Source organism: Rhopalosiphum padi, chromosome 1 (assembly GCF_020882245.1).
Source record: "Rhopalosiphum padi isolate XX-2018 chromosome 1, ASM2088224v1, whole genome shotgun sequence".
Classification (NCBI taxonomy): Eukaryota; Metazoa; Arthropoda; class Insecta; order Hemiptera; family Aphididae; genus Rhopalosiphum; species Rhopalosiphum padi.
Genome location: NC_083597.1, coordinates 29352411 through 29376570, shown reverse-complemented (window position 1 = coordinate 29376570; position 24160 = coordinate 29352411). Strand labels below are relative to the sequence as shown.

The window sequence follows — 24160 nt, the reverse complement described above, 5'->3', positions numbered from 1 at the left end:
TGGTTATTCCCACGAACCGGTCTTGTTAACCGTGTTGTCGGACCGATGTAAATAAAGTTTTCCAAGTTATATTTTACAAGCCCTAGAAACTTATGACCTGCGTTCAAACACAATCGAACACGACGTAGCAACGTATATGCATATAGATGTATTTAAGTTCAAAATCTAGTATACCTGAATAATAAAATTATACTGTTCGTGTACCAGCACCTGTGTATTCCTGCTGCAATGTTCCTGGGGGTCGTGTTGAAGATCGTGTATAGGCCAGCAACAGCGGCCGAATATACGAGTTGAACTATTAAATGTATATGTATTAATGAACGATAGCGAAACGGCCGAAACGTAGGTATTATGATTTGTTTATATTAGGAATAATGTTACACGTAAATAGTAGTAAATAGATTTAAAATAATTTGTTAAAAATCTGCGATCAAAACCCGACTAACGTGATGGTTATAATTGTGTATTATGCAAATCATTATAATTACGCTACCAGAGTTTCCGTGTTCAGTTACAACCTGAACAGCGAATTCGCCGTGTTTGACACCGACACGTAAACAGACGCGGACTAGGTCAATATTTCAAGTTGGTAACTTTATTTTGCCAGGCCAAAAGTTAATAGAGAGACAAATAAATCGTTATAAAAAACCTTTATTATTTAAAAAATATGAAAATATATTGATATTTTTATAAATATACACATCACACATAAATAAAAGTTTTAACGTACTACCTTACTACCTTATATTAAAATTAACTCTTGAGGTTATACTATTTTTTACGTCATTTTTTTCCATAACTTCACTGATTTCTCCGATTTAATATTTTAGTCTCGTTTAACGGCAAACAAATGAAATAAAACACGGTACTACGTTATACATTACAACATTGTAATTTGCTTTATTTGCGATAAGCGTCAGCGTCAGCGCTCTGTGTGCGGTGGCGTTGTTATTTGTTATTCGACGTGTATAAAAACCAATAATAATTATATAGTTTATAAACAAATTCCTTTACAGAGTACAGACTATTTTCCCGTAAAATAAATCTGTTTATTCTGTTTATATATTTCGTACGTCGTGTAGATTGTTCAAACGAAATATGAAATGGCTTATCGAGAATACCCTCCATCACTTCATAATACTGTATTACAATAACATTATCGATTATCACAATACTTAAAATCACACGAGCAGGGAAGCTACAATACCTACACCTACTTTATATATTTGTTCGTTATAATGCATATATATATATATATGTTATATTTTTATGCCGTTCATTCTATTATATTATCGGATAACGGGCCACTGGGGTTTGTGCCGGTGTACCGCCCGCAGGCCGGTCTGCCCGTGCACGTCACAAACAGCAGCAGCAAACAGACGGTAATCTGCTGTAAATCGTCGCAATACCTATTATATACATTTAATACGTATAATATAACATTTTGGCGGATAGCGTATACTACACGTCATATTATTATATGAACGCCTTGCCGTACTAAGCCACCACAGAGCCGGTACGGTGTATATATTGAACACTCGTGCTCGATATTTTATGCGTATTACCTATATTATGTAGTATATTATCATGGCGGACCGCAAACCGGGTTACTGGTCGTGTGGCACCTGAAAATCCGGTGCTTTTGAAAACTTGCTGCCGGCCGACGAGCAATTAGCCGCACGCGGAGGCGCCAAAGGTGACTCGGGTAATTGTAGGCGCCCGTCCGTGTCGGTATCGTCCGAGAACACGCTCTGTAATATAGTCTATACTATATATGTTATAATATACACTCCGATAACGATTATATTATATTATACGTTGTACACTGACAACGGTTCTGTCTAATGGGCGGCGTCGTTCGATGAATATGTATAATATATGCATATTATTGTTGTTAGAACTTTTAAGATTTTCGGCCCGGAAAATAGAAGCAAAGCCATTTTTTTTTTCTAACAATTTATCTGATGTAAAAAAAAAATATTGACAACAGTTATAATAATATGTTGTATATTATTATATATTACGTGCGAGAAAAAACCAGATGCCTGCCGCGTATATTTCACAGACGACGAAATATTTCGGAGGAAAGAACGACCTCAAAGTCGTCTTCTACCGACACAAAGGTTTACCGCGGTTTTTCAGTTTTTGACACGACGTGTTTCACTCCTCGGCCCTCAACACACTGATATTTTGTAGGATATAAATGTTGGTAAACGAACAAGAAATCGAACATTTAGCTTGGCCGGAGTGTGACCCTATACACTGTGCATGTACACCTTTACACCGCGTCTTCATCATTGTCGCTATATATATCGCATGCACTAGAATAGTTTACATAATAGTATATTATGACGCTGTAGCGAGTGATATTTTAATAATATCACGTTCGCACACATTGTCGTACATATTATTGGAGGATACCGTGCGCGGTGAACACGTTAAATAGGAGCAATCGACGTGCATAATATTATAATGTTTATGGGAAACAGATGATTGACGTCCGATTGAAACAAAAACCCAACGAATAACGTTTTAGTTGAACGTTTATTTTTGACACAAATATTATATTTTGTACACGAGTAGGTAAATAATAATAATAATAATAATAATAATAATCTAATGTAATATAATATATTATGGTGTGTATAATATAAAACGTCGACGATAAATCACACACGCCGTCGGTATTAAATTAAAATAACAACGAGGTGGTAATAAAATGAAAAAAAAATAAAATAAAAACGAGAGAGAGTACTACTAATAAATAACTCGTAAATCAATAAAGTACATATTATGTGGTGTCGGTGTGGTGGCACTGCATGATGCGACGTCTATACAATAATTAACAAAAAAAAATTTGAAAAAAAAAACACAATAAAAATAATAATAAAATATCATCGCATCGCGTCCCGCGCGAGAGACCGGTGAGCAGCGCACTCGGTAATTAATACACGAAATAATAATAAATAAAATAAAATACATCACATATTTTATAATATATTATGCGGTTCGCTCGCAGACGGTGTATCGCGCGAGACACCCCGCGGGCGGGCGACCGGTCGAAAAAAGACTCGCGGTAAGTCGGCGGTACCCACTACGTACCCGTCGACGACGACGACGATAATGATTGATAATAATATAACGTAACAAAACGAGACGTGTCGCCGTCCGCAAATGCTGCAGATTGACAGAGACAGAGTGAGTGAGTGAGAGAGAGAGAGAGAGAGAGGAAATATCGCGTCGCGCATTTATCGATGTTTGTCCCGAACGGAGTGCCGGACGATTAATTATAATATAACATATAAGCGCTATCACAGTGTGTCACTATACATCAATGTAATAATAATAATAATAATAATATAATATGATTTTTGTCGTCGTCGTGTTAACGGCTGACAGTGGCGGCGGACGTGTCTCCGCGGGGCGAGTACAACTGTTGATGGTGGTGGTGATGGTACGCTGCGGCGGCGGCTGCGGCCGAGGACGGTGGCGGAGGGTAGCAGTACGCGGCCGTCGGGTTGAACGCGCTGAACGGCGACGGCGGCATCATGGACGGCGGCGGTTTACCGTAAGCTGCGGCCGCGGACGGGTGGTGGAACAAGTGCCGTGACAGGTGGCTGTTGTACGCGGAGAACGCGGCCGCCGTAGTGGGCGACATCGGTCCCGCGGCTCCGGCGGCCATGCAAGCGGCCGCGGAGGCGGCACTGCCGCCGCCGGACGTGTGCGTGCGGATGTGCTGCAACAGTTCGTCGGACGTGCTGAAGCTCTTGCCACACAGCGACGGCACGGCGGCCGCTTCGGCGGCGGACGGCGACGACGATTGCATGTGGCCGCCCGGAATGACCCAACTGCACGTGTACGGGCGGGCGACGGGCGCGTAGAACGCGGGCACGGACGCAGCGGCCATCAGCGACGACAGGTACCGCTGGTGGTCGCACTGCACGCAACCGGCCGGACAGGCGCCGGCCGCTGCCATCATCGGGTGGTATTGGGTGGCGAACGCCAGCGCGGCCGAGGCCGCAGCGTGCTGTTGCTGTTGGCCGCACCCGGACGCCGGGCCGCCGCACATCGGGTCCTTGCAGTCGGACGGCGACGGTTTTCCCGCTGCGGCCGCGGCCAGCGACACGGCGGCCGGCATCCACGGGGCGCCGGGCAGGTACGTGTGTCGGAAGGCGGCCAGCGGGTCGGGTTTGTACGGCGAGTGGGCGGGCATGGGCGGCGGCGGGCAGAACGCCTTGGCCGTGGCGCCGTGCATCACTTCCAGACCGGACCGGATGATCGGGTTGGTGGACGGGTCGGTGGCGGCCGAGGACGAGTTGGCGGTGGACGCGGCCGCCGCGGTCTCGGACGACGAGGCCGACGACGACGACCGGCGGCTGCTCTTGTGGTGCGCGCCGTACTCGTCGCGCGGCGACGCGGACTTGCGCTTCTTGCCGTGGCCACTGCTGTTCTCCTCCGAGCTACTGCTCTTGGGCCGACTGTCGTCGTCGTTGTTGTTGTTATTGTTGTTGTTGTTGTTGTGGCTGGAATGCAGGTGCAGACCGTACGGCGAAGTGTGATGGTGATGATGCTGCACGGCGTGATGCGGAGACGGTGTCAACACGGTGTTCTCGTACGGTTTGAAGTTCAATTTCGCCGGTTTGGGCGGCTCTTCCATGTAGTTGTTGTTGTGGTTCCGGTGGTGCTTGGCGGCCGCGTGGCCCAAGTACGCCACGGCCGCGGAGGCCGGTGACGCGCTGTGTGGCCGGTCTGCAGCGGCGGCCGTGGCCGAAACGGGCGCGGCGGCGGCGGGTTTTTTTCGACTTAGCGGTGGCCGCCATCGGCGGGTCCGCGCCGATTTGGCTGCAGGTCCGCACCAACATGGCTAGCGGGCTCGTCTTGGAGTCCAACTGTAACACGCAAACGGAAGAAATAGGTTAGTCGACGAACGAGCAACAGGTCGTGTGCGTTAAGGTATGGTATATGGTTATTGGGAATATGACAGAAATGATTTTTTAAGGCTGAGTACTATTTTAATTCTAAGTCAGGTTAGCATTAGCTGCGTATCGTTTGTCACGTCGTGCGATTTATTCTATTTGGCCGTAGTGATCGTGTTCACTAAACATGATCTATAGATATATCAAGAAATGTCCAGAGTTAGGTTTGCATACTTTTGGACACGAGACGACATACGATATATAGCTATATGACCTATGAATCCACCCTACTACTCTAGATTATATTACGCACCACTGTCAGTTTGGTTGTGATATAAGCACTAACTAGTATAGCTAATGTGTGGAGAAACTGAAGACAACTAAACAACCAAATGTTGGCGACTGGTCGGCGAAATAATAATAGATAATTAGAATATCGTTGAATTTATAATAATATAATAAAATTATGACAAAATTAAAACAAACGTATAGTTGTACTCGAACTCGGTCGTGGAAATATATTACCAGTGCCGACAAGTTTGACATTTCTACCGATCGTAATAAATTAACTGATGAGACTAATTAATATATTATAATGTTCGTCGACGTGTAAACAAATTTGGTATGTAACAATAGTCGGTTGTTGACGCCACCGATACCATTAATTCACAATGTTCAAATGTTAAAAATTCTAAAAATAATATGCGTTTGTTAAATAATATTATGTCATTGAATTGATTAGGAGTTTGTTGAATAAAAAATAAAAAAAATTGGTAGGTAAACGTTGCCAATGACAAATTGCCCTTTCCTGAATTGATTGACAAGACTACGTCTCAAGCGGAAAAATAAATAAATCACATCACATGAATTCGATGTGTATAACAAATAAAATAAATATTATTTAAGCTTGACTTCATTGTATTATACTATTAGTAATTTAGTATTATTATTATTATATAGATATGAACAGTCAATCTATTGCATTACCTGCCCGTGCGAATCGCTAGTGTATTAGTAAACAATTTACACGTTAACACTAGAAGTCTAATTAGTAATTTATTTATCTGTATAAACTATAGTCTATAGGACATACCGGGTACATAAAACTGAATTTTCTATCGTTTATTAATTAACTACTCTAAAGTCTAATATTTATAAATATATATGTATAGGTATATATAACAAGCGATTGAAAACCCAAGATGTAGTTTTCACATAAATCCAATTGACATTTCCATTTTAATAGTTGTGTTTTTTTTAAATTTTATTTGAACGCTCAAAATTAAACTATTGTTAAGAATACAAAATCAAAACTAGGTTATAAAGGCAGGTACCTACGTATATTGTATAAATTAATTTTAAAATTGCAGTTTAAAAAAAGTTAGGTACCTATATTTGTATTACAGAAAATTATGATTATAACATGGATATAATAACACTCGATTGTTTTTAATAAAACCAATCGAATCACCGGGAATATTTTATAGCTTGTATCGGTCATACCTAAATATTAGAGCATTATGACATCGGATACCAAATTAAAAGCATTTTTTTAACCGTTAAAAATCCAACACTCGTTTATATTTAAATAAAAATCCAGTATATATTAGTAGATAAAAATTGATATTTACCGAAGCTAAAGAAGTATCTTGTATGTACTGGTACTGATTGCTCTCCGGATTTGAGTCCATGATTGCCATAGTAAAACGGCCAAACGATCCGAACACACTTCACAAAACGTCTTGCTCGAATAAAAAAAAAAACCAACAAACGTTTTTTTCCTTAAATAATTATAATACAAAAAAAAAAAAAACGATATTATTGTTATTGAATGCGATTGAAGATTGAAAGTCGAAGTGAAGTATTCAAAATCTTCAAACGAGCACAAAAAAATAATAATAATAATAAAATCGCACAACACGAACACAGCGATCAAAGAGCGAACGGTAAGAGCGTCAGACAGGAACTGGCAACTGCTGAACGCCTATGCGGACGGGAGCGCCGGTACACAGACGAGAGGACAAGATGTATTTTCAAACACTCGACCGACGCGCGCTCCAGCGAGGTCTTGCCTGTGATACAATATTTTTGGCCGCACGATAACTATTGTACGTACCGTACGGACGAGTAAATATTATTTTTTTCTGTATTTTCCATTTTCAATTAAATTTTCGACTACCGATCATGATTTATTCACTCGTACAGTTAATACATATATTCTTGGCCTACGCACCACACATATTATTACGACGATTTTAAGTTAGTGAATAATAAGTAATAAATTAATAATAATACTTTAAAATATAATATATTTTTTACTGTAACAATTAGTATAAATAATATTGTAATAGGTGTGTATTTTATAATTTAAATTTAATAGCTGAATTATTATAACTATTATAATAATAATTATTATTCAATTTATTGCGTATATATAATGTATGGTGCAGACTGCAGATAACCTACGTGTATAATATTATTTTATAAAAATATTAAACGGATAATCAATATTAATTATTAATTAATAATATTATAACATGACGTAACATTTAATTGCATTTTAGTTTTTTCTATGAGCACAGTACAGTTAAACAATTTAAAAATAATATTGATTGATAAATATATTTTTTTTTTAAATGCAATAATAACATTCTTGATAAAGATAAAAATATAACAAAACGAGGAGACGAATGTTCATCAAATATTGTTTGATCGACCCTCTCTCACACCCTCTCTTTTTTTCACTCTCTCTTCATCTGATAGAGTCCATCGGCACACGTCAAGTAGGCGGTGGTACCACCCAAGGCGAGTGTTGACAGCAGCAGATGTACTCCTCTTACAAGAACCGTCGGCGGTGGCAATCTTTGCTGACAGCAATAAGGCGGCCGTCACGAAGTCGGTTCTCGCGTACATGTGCCACTATTACGTGTCACTAAGCCCAATTTTTTTCTGGCAAAAGAAACACAAAATTATATTATAATTATTATAATAAAATATTATTATATGACGTATAATATACTGTTATACTCCACGTCTACTGTACGATAAAATGTTGATATTAGGTACATAAAATATTTAAATATGCCTAAGGAATAATTAACTTCTAAATATTTAGTTATTCAAAGAGAAATAATGTCTCTAATCTTAATGTTTTATTAATACAATTTTACTGTAATTATGGTTATTATCATAACTATAACTAATGGTCCTTATGCGGAATTTATTAATAGAGATCAATAAAATTAAAATTAAAATATAATATTCTGTACCTACGGCAAATTCCTTGCAAATAAGAACAACAAATCTGATAAAAAAAAATTGTATTTCAAATATTACATTCATAATTCTACAATAGTTTTATAAGTGCAATTTTATAGGTTTAACCATTGCAAGTTAATATAAAAAATGAATCGCTAGTCAAAAAATAAATAAAATCAAAAATAATATTTTTCAATAAAAATGTACTCAACATTTAAATTACAACATCAATTTATAAACCCTTAATTTGTAAATTTATTTTCGTCGAAAAGTTAATAGGTACTTAAATATTAAATTTGAAAATGAATGTTACATAAAATAAGCAAATAAGTATAATTGTAATAATTTAAATAAAATCATACAGTTATTAGCTATATTGACTCATGACAAATGTATTTATTATAGTTTCGTACAAACTGAAATCACGTATCTAAATAAAATGTGTAAAGTTACGTCACTATATAAATTATAATTGCTTGAAATTGAAAAACATTTTTGTTGTGTATCTACCATATTATCTGCAGTTATTAAAAACAAACATTAATCAATATACTGCAATAATAAATTATTATATTTTTTTGTTACTTATTTAGTTTATTGACTGTTGAGTAGAACGATAAATGAAACATTTAATTGTACAGCTTCGTGGTTTTTAGTATATTAAATTTTATTATAAGTACTTATACCATTTTTGGGTGTTATAATAACAGTTTTAAATGATGGCTCCTTGGTTTGGATATTCTTGAATACGGTTTATGCTATTGGTTTATGGTTATACATTAAGAATTAATTTTTTGAAAACATCATAAAAAACGACAATAAAACATTGATAAAAATAATGTTAGCAAACAACACTTTGGAAATTCCAGGATGAACCTAATTTTGTTTAAAATGATTCTTACTTTCTTAAGATAATTTGATAATTATTATAATTTGATAATTAAATACAAAAATATTATAGTATAATTTAAAATCGCAGCGTAGGACTGTATCAATTAAAAATTACTATTGCTGTTAGCTGTTAAACGTTTATGTCCGCATATCAATAGAAACTACAGTGCACAAATATATTTTTATATTTTATATCTAAATAAAGGTAATTTATTGTATTAAATTGATTTAACTATATTAAATATAGGTATATAATATGTTAACAATAAATACATACTATACACTATGACTATACAGTTGAAAATAATTAATAAGGTACAACCACATAATTGAAAGGAGTATCTACATAAATATTAGTAGGTTTATGAAACGGTGCAGTGTAAATAAAAGGGAAGGCAAATTATTCGACTTTGTGGAACTTTTCGGGCATATTTCACAACCTTTACAGCAACAAAATCATCACTGATGGAGGAGTCTGGATGCGAAATGCACTACGGGGTTAACCCGTGTCAGCGATAATTGACGTATGACCGCGGGCAAGCATTAGAAAACAAGTCAATGTTTAAAACTCTGCCATCAATAAATGTCAATTTTACAGCACTTTAATTATTTAATGAAATACTTGGGGAGAGTAATGTTTTTATTTTTCGGGGTTTAAAATGCATATTGAATTTTAAAAACGTTTTCGCTGTTTGACTTCTATAAGTATAAATTATTCTACAAGTACGTCAAATAAAGTGTCCCACGAAACAAATGCGTTTATTTTATTTTATTGTGAACGCCAAAGCATTTATTATAGATACAAAACACCAATTTAATAGCTTCTTACAGGTAGGTTGAGCAATCTATTACTGGTCAATTGAAAAGTGACAGGTGATTTTTACAAAAATCGTACTAGTACAACGGAACAAAAAAAATGCCTTTTTTTATAACAAAAATGATATATAAACATGGTATTCAAGATTTTATTTTTTTTCATCTAACCTAACCTATAGGCTTCATTGCTTCAAAAACAATTTGCACCCCCCCCCCTCATTCCAATCAAACACCACTATTTGTATAAACTCTATACTATTGACAGGTGACAATTTGAATCTTATATTAACTATTATATTGTTTTGCATTCAAAGATTTACGGTATAAGCAATAATGCAATATAATGCAATAATAGGTATTGTGGATGAGTATTGAGTAAAGAAAATTGTTTATTAAAATCGTCGGATAAAGACAACAATGAATCATTCAAACAGAAGTATAAAAATGATTAGGTCTAGTAATATTTTGTATGTATATGTATGTATAGCATGTATAATATATTATATATTTATATGTGTGTCGGTTCAAATCGACACCTGTCAATGACGATTAATGCATTTACGATAGCCATTGTGAAATTGACGTACAATCTGTACACGCGTACAACATTTGTGAATATTCACGAGAATATTGCTAAAACATAGTATATACTTATGTCAAAAATAAAAAGCCGGATTAGGTATTGGAAAATAGTAAAAAATTGGATTTTTTGGATTTACACCTTTTTAAAACATTATAAATAAAAAAAGAAAAGTTCTCATCTATATTGTGATTAAAAAGATTATTCGAAAGTTAAAAACAAAAGTCACGGAAGCGGCCTATTATTAAATATCTCGCTTTCTATTGGTTGTGTGATAATAATTTTAGAATGAAAATTATGTTTAAAATGAGTGTATTTTTTTATCCTGTCGATAAACTATTTTTAATATCAACCCATCAAAAATATGAGTAGGTATTTATACTCGTACATGCAAATAATATGAATGCATTCATTTTATGAGAAGTGTGTGTTTTTCATAATAATAATAAAATTATAGTATTCACGTGATCTCTCCATGAGTAGATTCAATAACATGTGTATATATTGAATTATTGAAAAATATACAAATAAAAAAAAGCTGGTAGTACAACTTTGTACTTAATAGTACAAACTTGATCTAATTTTCTACCCAAAACCATCTCAAAGTTCATTTTTCAACTGCTTATCGTGTATTATAAAACATAATAATATGCATACACAAAAAACACATATCATTGTAAAATCAATACATTCATCGGAGCGATCATATGAACCTAAAAGAGAATTCCGGGCCATCAGTCGAGTGGCACGCAATGAACTTGTAATTTGTACACATAGATCCAATGCAGGTCTGTGGATTTTCTGATATAAATATTTAATTGTAACGAGTATGTAAGAGCCAAGAACAATTTCTTTCGAATCGTTTCTATGTTGAAACAAATAGATTGGAAAATGTCAAACAATATTTAATATCGAGTTCGGGAAACAGCTGATTGCTGACAATATATCATCGTGCTGTACGCGGTCACTGCAGAAGGTGTAATGTTTTAAGTTTTAACTTCTGTAAGTAAGATAATGTGTGCCGCGTGCCAGGCGTCGGAATACACTACAAGTAGTTAAAATCATAAATAATAATCATTCAAATTACAAACTAACTAGTAATATTTTTCTATCGTTGCCAATCGTTTTCGTCGATCGCGCGCTGTCCAATTAACGTGTCTCGTCACCCGCGGTAAAACAATAACGCAATATATAATGAGATCGATACGCATTCCATACAATGATAATAATGAAATATATTATAAATCCAGTGGCTATCCAAGGGGGGGGGGGCACAAAGGCCATTTGCTATATTTGTTTTAAAAGATTTATATTCTTTAATCGTATACATGAATTTTAGACAGTGTAAACCCTCCCCCCCAGAAAAAAATTCTGGAAATGCCACTGTATTATACGCATTTATAGCGATGATGGTATAGTGCTGCGTAAAATAAATATAATATAATAATTAACAGTTTTGCGAGTAACATTTCTATGTATAATATATGATCCGTATACGGTATTATGGATTGTTACGGTGCGGATATTATATTATATTTGACGTGTTCACGCATTTATCATTTCGACTGCGGCGATGACGTGTACGATATTATATTGTGGTTGCTGCACTCTGCGGTCAACGCGCGCGACGCTAATAGTAATATAATAATAATAATAATAATTGACTTTCACGTCCTACGACGACGACGACGACGGCGCTGGTTACTCGTTAGGGGCATCTCGCGAGCGTATAATCATAATAATAATATATTATATATACGATTATAATAAATGCGTGCGTCTGCCGGCGGCGGTCACACGACCGCGCGACTTTATTACATGTACTGCAGCAGCGACTGCATTGTATTATACAGCCAGTCGGTCACAGAAATAATCATAAATAATACTTATGCCTATTATAATGCACACACGGTGGTGGTGGTGTATAATGTATTAGGTATTATTTGTTGTCGTATACTCGCGCGTTATAACGTCGGTCGCGCTGCAATACGCGGGGGCGGCCTTGCTAGCCGCTCGCCACGTGTATAGAATAATATTAATTTGTATTATTACCGTTGTCTTCTATTTATTTTTTTATACACACGACTCGTTCTTATAGGAACAGACAAAGTACCATACTGTACCCGCAGTTCTTCTACATAATTAAAGTGTTACTGCTGTCTTACTATACAGGAAGAAATTAAAGATAAGGCGCCGCGCGAGTACAGTCGATGGAATAATGTATCAGCTATAGATAAGGTATCACCGTTTAGTATAATTAATGCATTTGCATAATTGATATAGGTACTTATCGAAGTGGTGCGACGAACTTTTTTGCGGAAGCGACGCCGTCATTGCGACCACTGCGGAACTACCCCCAAAACTATATATCTACCCTTATCGACGTCATCAAACCGCGATCGTTTTGTTTGCGGATAATATCGCAAATCTCAATAACAATCTTAAAAACTCGTTTATTGTCTGTCTCTTGAACACTTCCTTGGTTCCTTCGCCGTGCGGTATGGCCGCGGCGTTGGATGTAATATATAAGCGATGTTATAGTACTATTATTCGAATTTCACATGATATTAAACGACACTATACTCGATTTATACTCATCGTAAATAATAAATTGTCAAGTTAACAGCCGTACGAAGAAAAAAAAAACCTTTCGAATGGTCGTTTTTTATGTCCATTGCGCAGTCCTATGAAGTGATATATCGTTGGAAAAAAAACTGGCACGTTTTACGAAATTTCAACGCAATAACGCATCGTTTCAAACTAAAGGTACCTATATACGTGTATAGTGCAGGTGTAATAAAATAAATTACCGGAGACGTCTAATTCGTTTCGATCGCCAATGTGCGTACTTATTTTATGTCCATTACTAAAAATATAGTAAACAGAACGCTCCGCGCGCACTGCATTATAGTTCGCGCGTATGGTCTTATTTATATGCGCCGACTGCATATCTATATACACAATTTATTGTTATCGGTCGTCTTTACCACGGTATCGTTTACGCCTCCTACCTATATATATCTGTATAATAATAATAATATATCATGTGTATAGTGTATATACGTATAATAAATATAATAATATCTCTATATAACTGCGGTATATACGTATTATATACAGAACGAGCCACGAGCGGAGCGTGGCGTTTTCTAAACGATTATTATTACTATTATCATCGATGCGGATAGTAATGATATAAATTACGGTCGTTTTAATTTCCGAATCACGCCGGACTAACCACTACCGAGTCACACACTGCCGGTATCGTATGTTTTTATTGTAACATAAAAAATTAATTATTTTGTTACGTTCGGTTATTGTTATTAATACGGGATATAAGTGCCTACTATATTTATAGTTAACGTTTCAAAATCCATTTGACTAGAAACGAGTTTTGACACATTATATTATTATACTGATAGTTAATAACTCCATTTATTTGTGTCTTGATAGTCGATGCAATATCATAAGATTTAAAATTATGACCTATAGGAACGATATAATATTTGTAAATTAAACCGTCAAAAAACTAGCGTAGGGTTTTATCGTTGTTCAAGTTTAGATTTTTCGGATAAATAAAAAATGTATATGTTGACGGATCATTCGAATGGGCCTTTATAAATTACATTATCGAGTGTTTTTTCCGTATTAAGCGAAAGGAATACAACGTGAGTTATTGAATGCAAAAAATATACAATTTATCTATGGCGAAATATCTAGAATAACATTCAGTATTTTTCTCCAGTAAAATAATATAATACAGTCGTTAATCATTATCCATAAAACAAATTGGATATGGGGCACGGCTCGTATTCATCTGCGATCAATTTATGATGCAAATATATTACAACCGTTATCTACCTGACGTAGTTTTCCGCCACTACAAACCTACAGGGATATTTTGATTCACAGAGATCCGCGATTTTCACGATTCAAACAGACGGAGCAATTTAAATTATAAATATATATATTTTTTTTTTAACATTTATATCCGCAGTAAAACACTTTCTAACCTCATGTTATATTATTATATATCCGAATGACAGCGCCTCTGTAACTCGCACTCTGGTGCATTTATTCACCTCATCCCAATATTTTATATCGGGTGCGTCATATAAGTCGAATACACATGAGACCAGCTTTACTATTGCGGCAGTTAATATCCCGTTTAGTGTATATTTAAACGAGCTATATAATATACTATATAATATTATATATACTCGCGCAGTCATTAGCTAATTAAAAAGTTTGACGACCGTCATTGCTGAGCTTTTACGGAAAATTAAAACGAAAATATCCACCGCACAACCACGCAAAAAGCCGACGTGAATAAAAAATGTTAGAAAATGACAACGTTTTGAACACGTAATATTGTACGTACAGGTCGCAGTTGTTTACTCAACATACAACTCTGTGTTTCCATATAGCTATGTATAGGTGTACAAGGTTTTTAGCGAGAGCACTTAAAAACGCGGTTAAGTTTAGATATATGGCATATGTAATGTGTATGCTTTATGTAGACGTTGTTATTATACAATATAGGGTATGAGAGATTTCAGTATTAAAATAAATAGCGTCAAAGTAAATTGCACTCGAAAAAACACCATCATACAATGGAAAATCGAAAATAATTGTCGGAGGTCGTTGTTGTTTAGTAATCAAAATAAAACACATGAATATAATATGTTATTATTCTGAAGCTGAAGTGCATTGCTCTTCTAACCACTCCATTATATTATATCCTATACCTATACGCCATACAATACGCAGTTCATATACTCATCCGCACTACACTTCCCATTAAATTCCCAAGCATAATACAGAGCAATATAATAAATTGCTAGTATTACAAAAACGGGAGCATCGCGCAGCCGAGTCTAATACACACACATAATTATACAAATTATTTAAGTATAATCACAACACAAAGAATGTCTGACCCCTTTAACGCGTGTTTAAATTAACAAAAAGACGATTAGTATAGTATTATCACCTCAGGCGTGTGTGGTTATGGTAGCCGGAAAGCGTTGTATACGATTTTGGCTTGCTCGTGAATGGTTACCGGAAACATGGAAAAAAGCACCATGTTATAATGTATGAAATATTATATTATCATGGAAATTCGCATATTAAATGTAGCGAGGTACGTTCTAAACAATGATTTAATAATAATGATATTTTTAATTTAAATTATTATAGCATAAAAAATTCTCTTATAGACGTTAAAGTAGGTACCTATAATATAAATAAATACGAGTACCTATAATAATTATAATTTCCTATATATTCCTATTACATAGTAATTGTAAGGTTAATTTGACTGTAGTTTACGCGATATTACAAGCAGTTATATACTTCGATATCATACATAATATAATAAAATGTATAAAATATCTATTATATTATATACCAAGTAGTATTAGGTTGTGTAAGTCATTATTATAGGACAATGTATAGGATATATGAAAACCAACAACCTAATAATATTTGTTGTGCAAAATTATATTGTTTTATTTATTTATTTATTTTTTTGCTTCAATAACTTTAACATCTATAATTATAAGTAAATATATGAACAGTCTACAAAAGGAATATATGCATCTTATGCAATATTTAATTTATTAATACTATCAATATAATAAAGTAATTTACAAAACTAAACTATAGTCGCACAAACAATCACTAAACACTAAATGAATCAATAATAGTGAAATAATGGTCCTTTAATAGAACGCCGGGACTATTTTTTTTCTCTCTCTGGCCCACGCACAACATGGATAAGACCAAATCTCGTTAAATGATATTTTCATGTTTTTGAATAATCTTAAAGTAAAATCACTTATAAAAATATTATAAAGAATAATATTTTTGAGGGCATGACATATCATTTTGTCCAAGTATTATTTCAAAACAATTTAATAGGTATCTATTTAAATTTACACATTTTTTTTTCTTATATTTAAAGTCGAATTATTATGAAATGTAAAACCATTATGTTAAACCCTCAAAAATATTATTTTCTATAACTTTTATAATAGGCGATTTCACTCTTAGATTACTTACCGTGAACACGCTTTATAACTTTATTTATATTGAGCGTGAGTCTGAGGGAGAAAACCTAATATATTGCGTTAACATTTTTTAACACATTTTAACATCAATTATGATTTATTTCTCTATAATTGATTCATAACATTTTTTATTAAATCATTAAATTAATCAATTTTTTATGCAACCTGTCATAACTGGGATGCGATTGTCATTATTTAATCGATTTTTTGTAATATACTGTCACACATAAATTGCCCCTCGCGAATTCCACAAGTCAGTATTAGTGTATCTATATATGCATATTATAAATGTATATTATTATTATTATCAATCCAAGATTTGTATTATACCTAATATAATTTATAATTTATCCTTCGTATCTGTTACTTATTCGTCACTGATTGTTTGAAACATACACACACGTGAAATTAAAGTATTAATTGTAAAAATCGCGGCATCGATATCAATTATTTTCGTATAATTAGATCGTAAATGCCATTATATAGTAGTCGCTTTTAGCTCATGCAATACATAAATAAATGTCTATAAATCTACAATAAATAGATGTTTGTGCAAAGCAGAGCGACTCTATATAATAGCCAATAATAGTAGCTCAAATAGATGATCATCAATAAATGGTCAAATTGACTCATACGTGTAAAAGCTTATTATTATAGTATAATTTATTCGGATAGAATAGCCGAGTAATTTATTGTTATATTTGTACTCACAAGTATCAAGTGTTTAAATACTAAATTGAATAAGTACAGTTTTATACACAAGTGTAAACTCATATTTAGTTATTTTCAATATTTTTGTGAAGAATTTTTACAGATCTCAGGCAATTGCTTTGGCCAGTACCTAGACTGCACACCGATTTATTTATGAATTTCAATAAGTAACCGATTCTATTTATTTTAATATTTATATAATTGTATAGAAGAGTCACTTGTACAGCCATTTTAATATTATTGTTAAATTACGAGGACAAGAATCATATACATTTTAGTAATACATTTATTAATTATTTGTTACTATATTACTGTACGATTATACACATACCCAAAATACGACCATTGTCTATATTATTCGCTATTCGCTTTTTGAATATTTTGTATACGCCGCGCAAAGGATTGATGTATACAACAGATATTTTCGGTTTCCGATTCCCAAATCATCAAACGAGTAATTATCGACACCCGCGGTAAAATCTTATTTAATTTTCCTTTTGGTGACTATGATAGCGAGTACTGCACAAAAGGATAATTTAACAAGATCTCTGCATGGGATTTACACTTTATAACTGTTAGGTCATCGCTTTACTCTCGAACAACTTACTAACTATAATAACGAGTACTGGATGTTTGAGAATAAGATATCTTTAACCAATACTAAGTATTACTATTTCTCAACTGACCGCGATAATGAATACGTCATGGAGAGATAGTAAATATAATTCTATCTTGCTACCTATTACGAAGTGTACATACACTTGAGATAAATTATCAAAAAAGGGTAAAAAAAGTATTTAAAAAAAAGAAACAAACTGAAATATAATAAATTCGACCTTATGATCAAAATAAAACAATCAATATTTAAAGTATATAGTCACACCATCCTCCGAGAACCTCGACTGAAGTCCCGCTCTCGTCGTTGTCGCCTTTATGTAGTCATTGAAATGTTATTGACTCGGCAACCGTTTGTTTCTGTTTCGTATAAAATAATTATTTGTGGGTAATATACTATCTTTAAAACCACTCGTATATACAAAAAACAAATTATAAATGTACCCACAAGCACCTATACCTGACTGATATATTATTATAAACATAGTCGACAACTACATAAGTCACAAACATGCAGACACACGCACAATAATTTACCCTCATAACTCATCACTCATCAGCATTTGTTCGATCACTTCAACAGCTGCTAATTCATTTATAAACGGCTTACTATATACTGTACAATCATATTGTGATGGTGTAGCAGGAAAAACTTATATTAAAGTAGTCGTTGGCGTGAAAAAAACTTCTTATACTTAAAAAATTAGAAAATTAAGTTTTTAAAACTCCTAGATTTTGAAAGTAAAAAAAAAATCCTAAGCGTGGTTATTCTTTTTTATAATTAATTAATTAAAAAATATAAAATATATAAACAGATAATCTCCCATATTGTTTCTCTAATATTGCATAATATATTATGTAATATGTGTTAACAAATTGAAAACCTAAAAAATCTCTCGTGTGACTTCTAACGTTTAAAAATCTACCAAAAGCGAATCATTTCTTATATCTTAAAGTTTATATATATTTATTAATATATTATAATGGAATTAAAATATATATATGTATATGATTTCCATCATATCAATGTACACTATACCAGCAAACACATAGTGTAGGTATATGAGTAGTTTTCAATTAAATGAGATGATAATTAGTTTATAAATACATTTTTTATCTATTGAAAAATCGTATTTTTTTACTAATAGTGTAAAATATAAAATAATAATATATATTTTTCATTTTAGTTACCTTAGGTTACATTATCAACGCTGTGATCATTATTGAAGAATTACATAATAGTATCCATTTAAGCTTACAGTGAATACACATAGTCAAACTAGTATCTACCTAATTATAACTAATGGTTTACAAATATATATGTTTCATTTTAAATCCATTTTATCTTATTTAGTTATCTCCTGTCCCCAGTTTCAGCTACTACACTAACGTAACGCGAGCAGTGCCCGAGCACTGTCCCCTTTCAAGGTCTCTGATCCTTTTCACTTTTTCAGGATTTACCGCTCAAGCAGTTCATGATCTGGCATATATATATATTAATATTGTAGACTTACATACATGACACTATGTATTAATTTTACATCTCGCAATTACAAGATAATATTGAATGTTCATAACATATTACGTTTTATAATACTTAAATTTTAAATATAATCATAGTTAATGTTTTTCAGTTCATATTTTTGATTTTTGATTTTATAATTTTTGATTTTCATGTTAATCCACAGTTATTATTCAAATCGGAAGTGTATTTTTTATTGTACGTGCATTTTAATTTGTAAATAATTTATTTTTAAAAAGTAATTTATTGTTATTGCCATATTATTCCCAATGTTATAACCGCCATTTAATACAATATTAACAAATATATTATATAATCACAATTTGAAATTTTGTTTTATAATTTCAGTTTTAATATTACTGCATACCTTCTATATATCTATATTGTATAATACAAATTGTTATCTATTGACATATTATATTATATTTAATCTAATATATATATTGTCAATATAATCTTAACCGATTTAAAAACTGTTATTGCTATTTTGTATTCAAATAATATTGTTTATTTTTTTACTTATTAATTATATTCAATTAAATTAACTTCAAAATGTCACGGAAATATACCAACATAATTTTCACCAGGTCACCTACTAATCAGTGTGTGTCAATACCAACCGGCTGTTTATTATTATCTGTATATGTACAGTATATATTAGTGTAGTAGTGATGAAAGAACTGAACTAAAGACATTGTTTACATTAATTATAATCCACTTTAGTTATTTGGATGTAGGTAGTCCAATTATTAGTAATGTTCGACATTTCCAAGCAAAATACTGCAGATGAGTTAAGTGGCTGAATATTGTGTACGTAATGGTTGTAATGTATGCATATCGTGTAAAGCGTATAATTTAGCGTTACTCAACTTAGAATTTATTTAAAATAAAATTGAATGTACAATATTATTATGTTGTATAATTTACAATAATATAGAGGTATAGGATAACATAGTAGGTAATTGATAATTTAGAAATAAATATGGTTAGATTAATCAAAACCTTACCCTCCTTGTGGTACAATAATCATAATTATATTATCTGTCTGCTTGCAAGGCAATAAACCTATAAAATATATAGTAAAAATATAATGAAAAAATCTATAACTTGGCTCATAAACAAAGTCAGGGTATATTCTCCCGGCCAGAGCTATGGCCTAGAATCTAAATAAGTCGTTCACAAAACACATACACAAAAATCCAATTAAGCATCTACAGTCTACACTTGTGTAAAATGTACGATTTACAATAATGCGCACTCTTGTTATACATATCCATCATATACAAATAATATAATCAGCAGTACATCGTTCGACCCAAATGCCCAAATACATTGATTCGTAGAGTAGCTATTGAGTATAATATTAAGCTATTAGTCGTGTGAAACAAGCGTCGACGGATTTGATTTACTTTTGAATTTGCTGTGAATAAAAAGTTTCGTGATTATTATATATTTGTTATAATTATGCATTGTAAATTATTTTTGCTATTCCTCACTTGCCCACCTGTACGATTTGAACTTAAACATAACTTATTTGTACACCATGCTTTACGACGACAGTACAACTGTTAACCGCATATCTGTCGGCATAAAATAGCCGAAACGAACGCATCCGCTCGTAATAATTACTCAGTATTGTTGTATATATTTCGAAACGTGCAACGCAAAACGTTTATTCGGAGTGCTCAATTTGCATCCCAATAAAGGGTTTCAACGGCAGTCCGTACCTACTTCCCACCATAATGGTATATTTAATATATTATATTATATAGCTATATATCGTACGCGCACTGCACCGTGTGAAGAAAAATAGTAAAGCGTTTTTTCTCCTTCAATTTATTTATTATTTCGAGTTGTTTTGACAGTAAAAAATCATTGGCGGTCGAAACGTGTTCGAAACGTGTCTCCAAATTCAATTTACGACTGGTTTTTCGACCACCGACGGACATTTATCCCAGCTAATGGCTCATAAATCTACATATATAGGTCGTTACTATTATACACACATTATATTATATACGTATGTATATTAATATTGTTGTACACACGAGCAACCGATGCGGCGTCGTTGTCGGAGGCGAGACCACATAAAATTATACGTCCGCCGCCACCACCGCGCAGAGATCCTAATCACTATGATTACTCATTTTGTTGTTTATACAAACCATACGTACCGCGTATTTAGGTCGGGTTTGCTAGCACGTACCTATATATTATAATGTATAATTTGTAACGTATTTATTATTATTATTATTATTAGTATATATTTATTTTTATTTTTTGAAACGTAAAAAATGAAGCCGATTATTTCAGTGCGAGCCATTATTAAGCGCATATATACTTGTATACTATACTTTACGTACACCATGTTCCGACGTGCGACGATATTATACCAAATAATATATAAGTATATATAATATACTTTCTACTTAACTGGTGGACGTTTTTTAACGCGGCCTGGCCGGCGCCAAAAGTCGATTTTCTCTCGCCGTTTATATATATACATATACAGGTACTAACATATTATTATAAATATGATATAATAACATAGTGTTTCATAGTATACCTACTCTATAGGCTTCGATGGCGACGATAATAATTATCGGCCTCGCCTAAGTATAGCAATCGTGCTACAGTATTATCGAAGGTGCGTTGTTATCGCCTTGTATATATGCCGGTATATTATATATTATGTTATACATATTGCGGTAATATAATAATAATAATATGTCGATGAGAGTCTCGAGACGCGTTCTATGTGTTTTGTATTTTCTTCCAAGCTAGTCTTATACGTTATATAATAAGCATATGAGTTTAGATAACATATTATAACCGTGAATTCAGAGATCGGTAACTTGCAGCTTCATAGGATACGCATCGACAACGAGACTTTTTTTATAAATTAGACCTAACTTAGTATTCCAACTAATATCCATATTATGTACAATTTATTTATTATTATTATTATTATTTATAACTTAAAAAGCAAGTAAAAATTTTAATTGATATGAAATTTGTTATACGGGCATACAAACAGAATATAATATTGTGATTGCATTCGAAGAACATTTTAAAATTTTAAACATATAATTCGTAGGTACTAGCCAATATGAAAAAAATACTAAAGTATTGGTGCTTAAAACGTTTTTATAAATATCAATGATTTATATAAATCGGAAATAAACATAACGATATTTATCAGGTACTTGATTTATTCAGGTTTCTACGTAAACGTTTACATAGAAAAACTAGTTATTACACTTAATTTCAAGTATATTCAGAAACCTGTGATGTAAGAAAAAATAATACAATAAAATGATATATAATGCTCGTAAAGAAGTCATTCGGTTTTGTATAGGGAATTGTACTTGGATTTTCGGGAACCGTATTCTCATTCTTAGCCCTGATAATACTAGCATGGAATAGTACGCGTTTATTATTTTCTGCGTAACGGAATGTGGAATTTTCGTGAATGGATCGCAATATTTATTATTGTAGTGTGGGTAATAAATGGATGGAACATGCGGGTCAGTGCGGTGTCTCCATATTCCTTATATTATATTATTATAAGTACAGTTAACGACAGCTATAGCTTCAGGGATGATGTAAGAAAAAAAAAACAAAGCCGATCATCTGGGTTGCTGAACACAATAAGCACCCGCAGAGTTCACGAAAAACACATTATAAGCCGTATACATATGTGTGTGTGTGTGGGTGTACACTGGCTTTGTATATTATTGGCGGACGCATTTCGCATATACTGCACATATAACGTTCGATTTGTTTGGGTGACACGTTGTATTCATTTGTGTCACGTTCCCGAAGATTAATAACATGGTCCGGACAAAAAAATGTCTTACGAGAAACCGAAATGCCGATTAGAAAGCGTATGACGTAACACTCGACTAATCCCGCGCCACAGTGGCCTTGCAGTAAGGGAGCCGGGACGGAAAACGAAAGAAAAAAAATGTCGCTTTTATATACATTACACGCAATTTTATTGTTTGTATGCGTGTAGTTCTTACGGCTCGGTAGTCTCACGCTGGGAGAAAAACAAAAAAAACCTTCGTGTGTGTCGTTTTGTCTGGTCGTTAAAAAGGTCGGTGGTGACCCGTTGTTCGCAATATAATACCTGCCACCGATTAATGTATTTATTGTGTACGTGGAACGGTCCGCATTCAATAATGTAATGTGCTGGTCGCAGCACTTGAGGTCAATATGGTATTAATGTTTAACATTATATTATAATATATAACAAGACGTATCTTTATTTTCGGTAGCACTTCGTCCGAGACGGCCGCATCCGGTCTGAACAGTAGGCGAAGAATATTGACCATAACTATATTGTATTGTACACAGCTACGTAACTTATTGTATACTATGTATTATTATTATTGTGATACCTATACACTGATGATGCAACTGCATTGTATGTCGAAAACGAAAATGTCAGTGAAATAAAATAGTCTGTGTCAGATTTTAAGGGGCTATAGTCGACCGAGTTATCGAATCCACATGACTTTTGATGAATACTTCCATTATATTATAATTTGGATAAATATCATATCGTAATATATAATCGTGATACATTCCTTTCAATGTTACAACTTTCCAGGCTGTGGGACTGAATTCTCTGTCATCTTTTTATAAATAATTTAATCGCACAAGATTTATATGTACTTGACATTGAATTAATAAAAAAAAATCATATTATAATATATACAATATACATATTCTCTCATACTACTGATGTATGAGAAAATCGATATTCGCATTGGCG

The 24160-nt window shown here is 33.5% G+C and overlaps 1 protein-coding gene across 1 annotated transcript; it reads right to left on the bottom strand.

Moving 5' to 3' along the window:
• Positions 1-2525: 2525 nt before the first annotated feature.
• LOC132932293 (zinc finger protein Noc-like) lies at positions 2526-6908 on the bottom strand. The gene is given in 3 exon segments (XM_060998600.1): positions 2526-4798; positions 4800-4889; positions 6548-6908. Coding segments are annotated over 3 exon segments (1572 nt in total). The 5' UTR covers positions 6617-6908; the 3' UTR covers positions 2526-3385.
• Positions 6909-24160: the final 17252 nt, after the last annotated feature.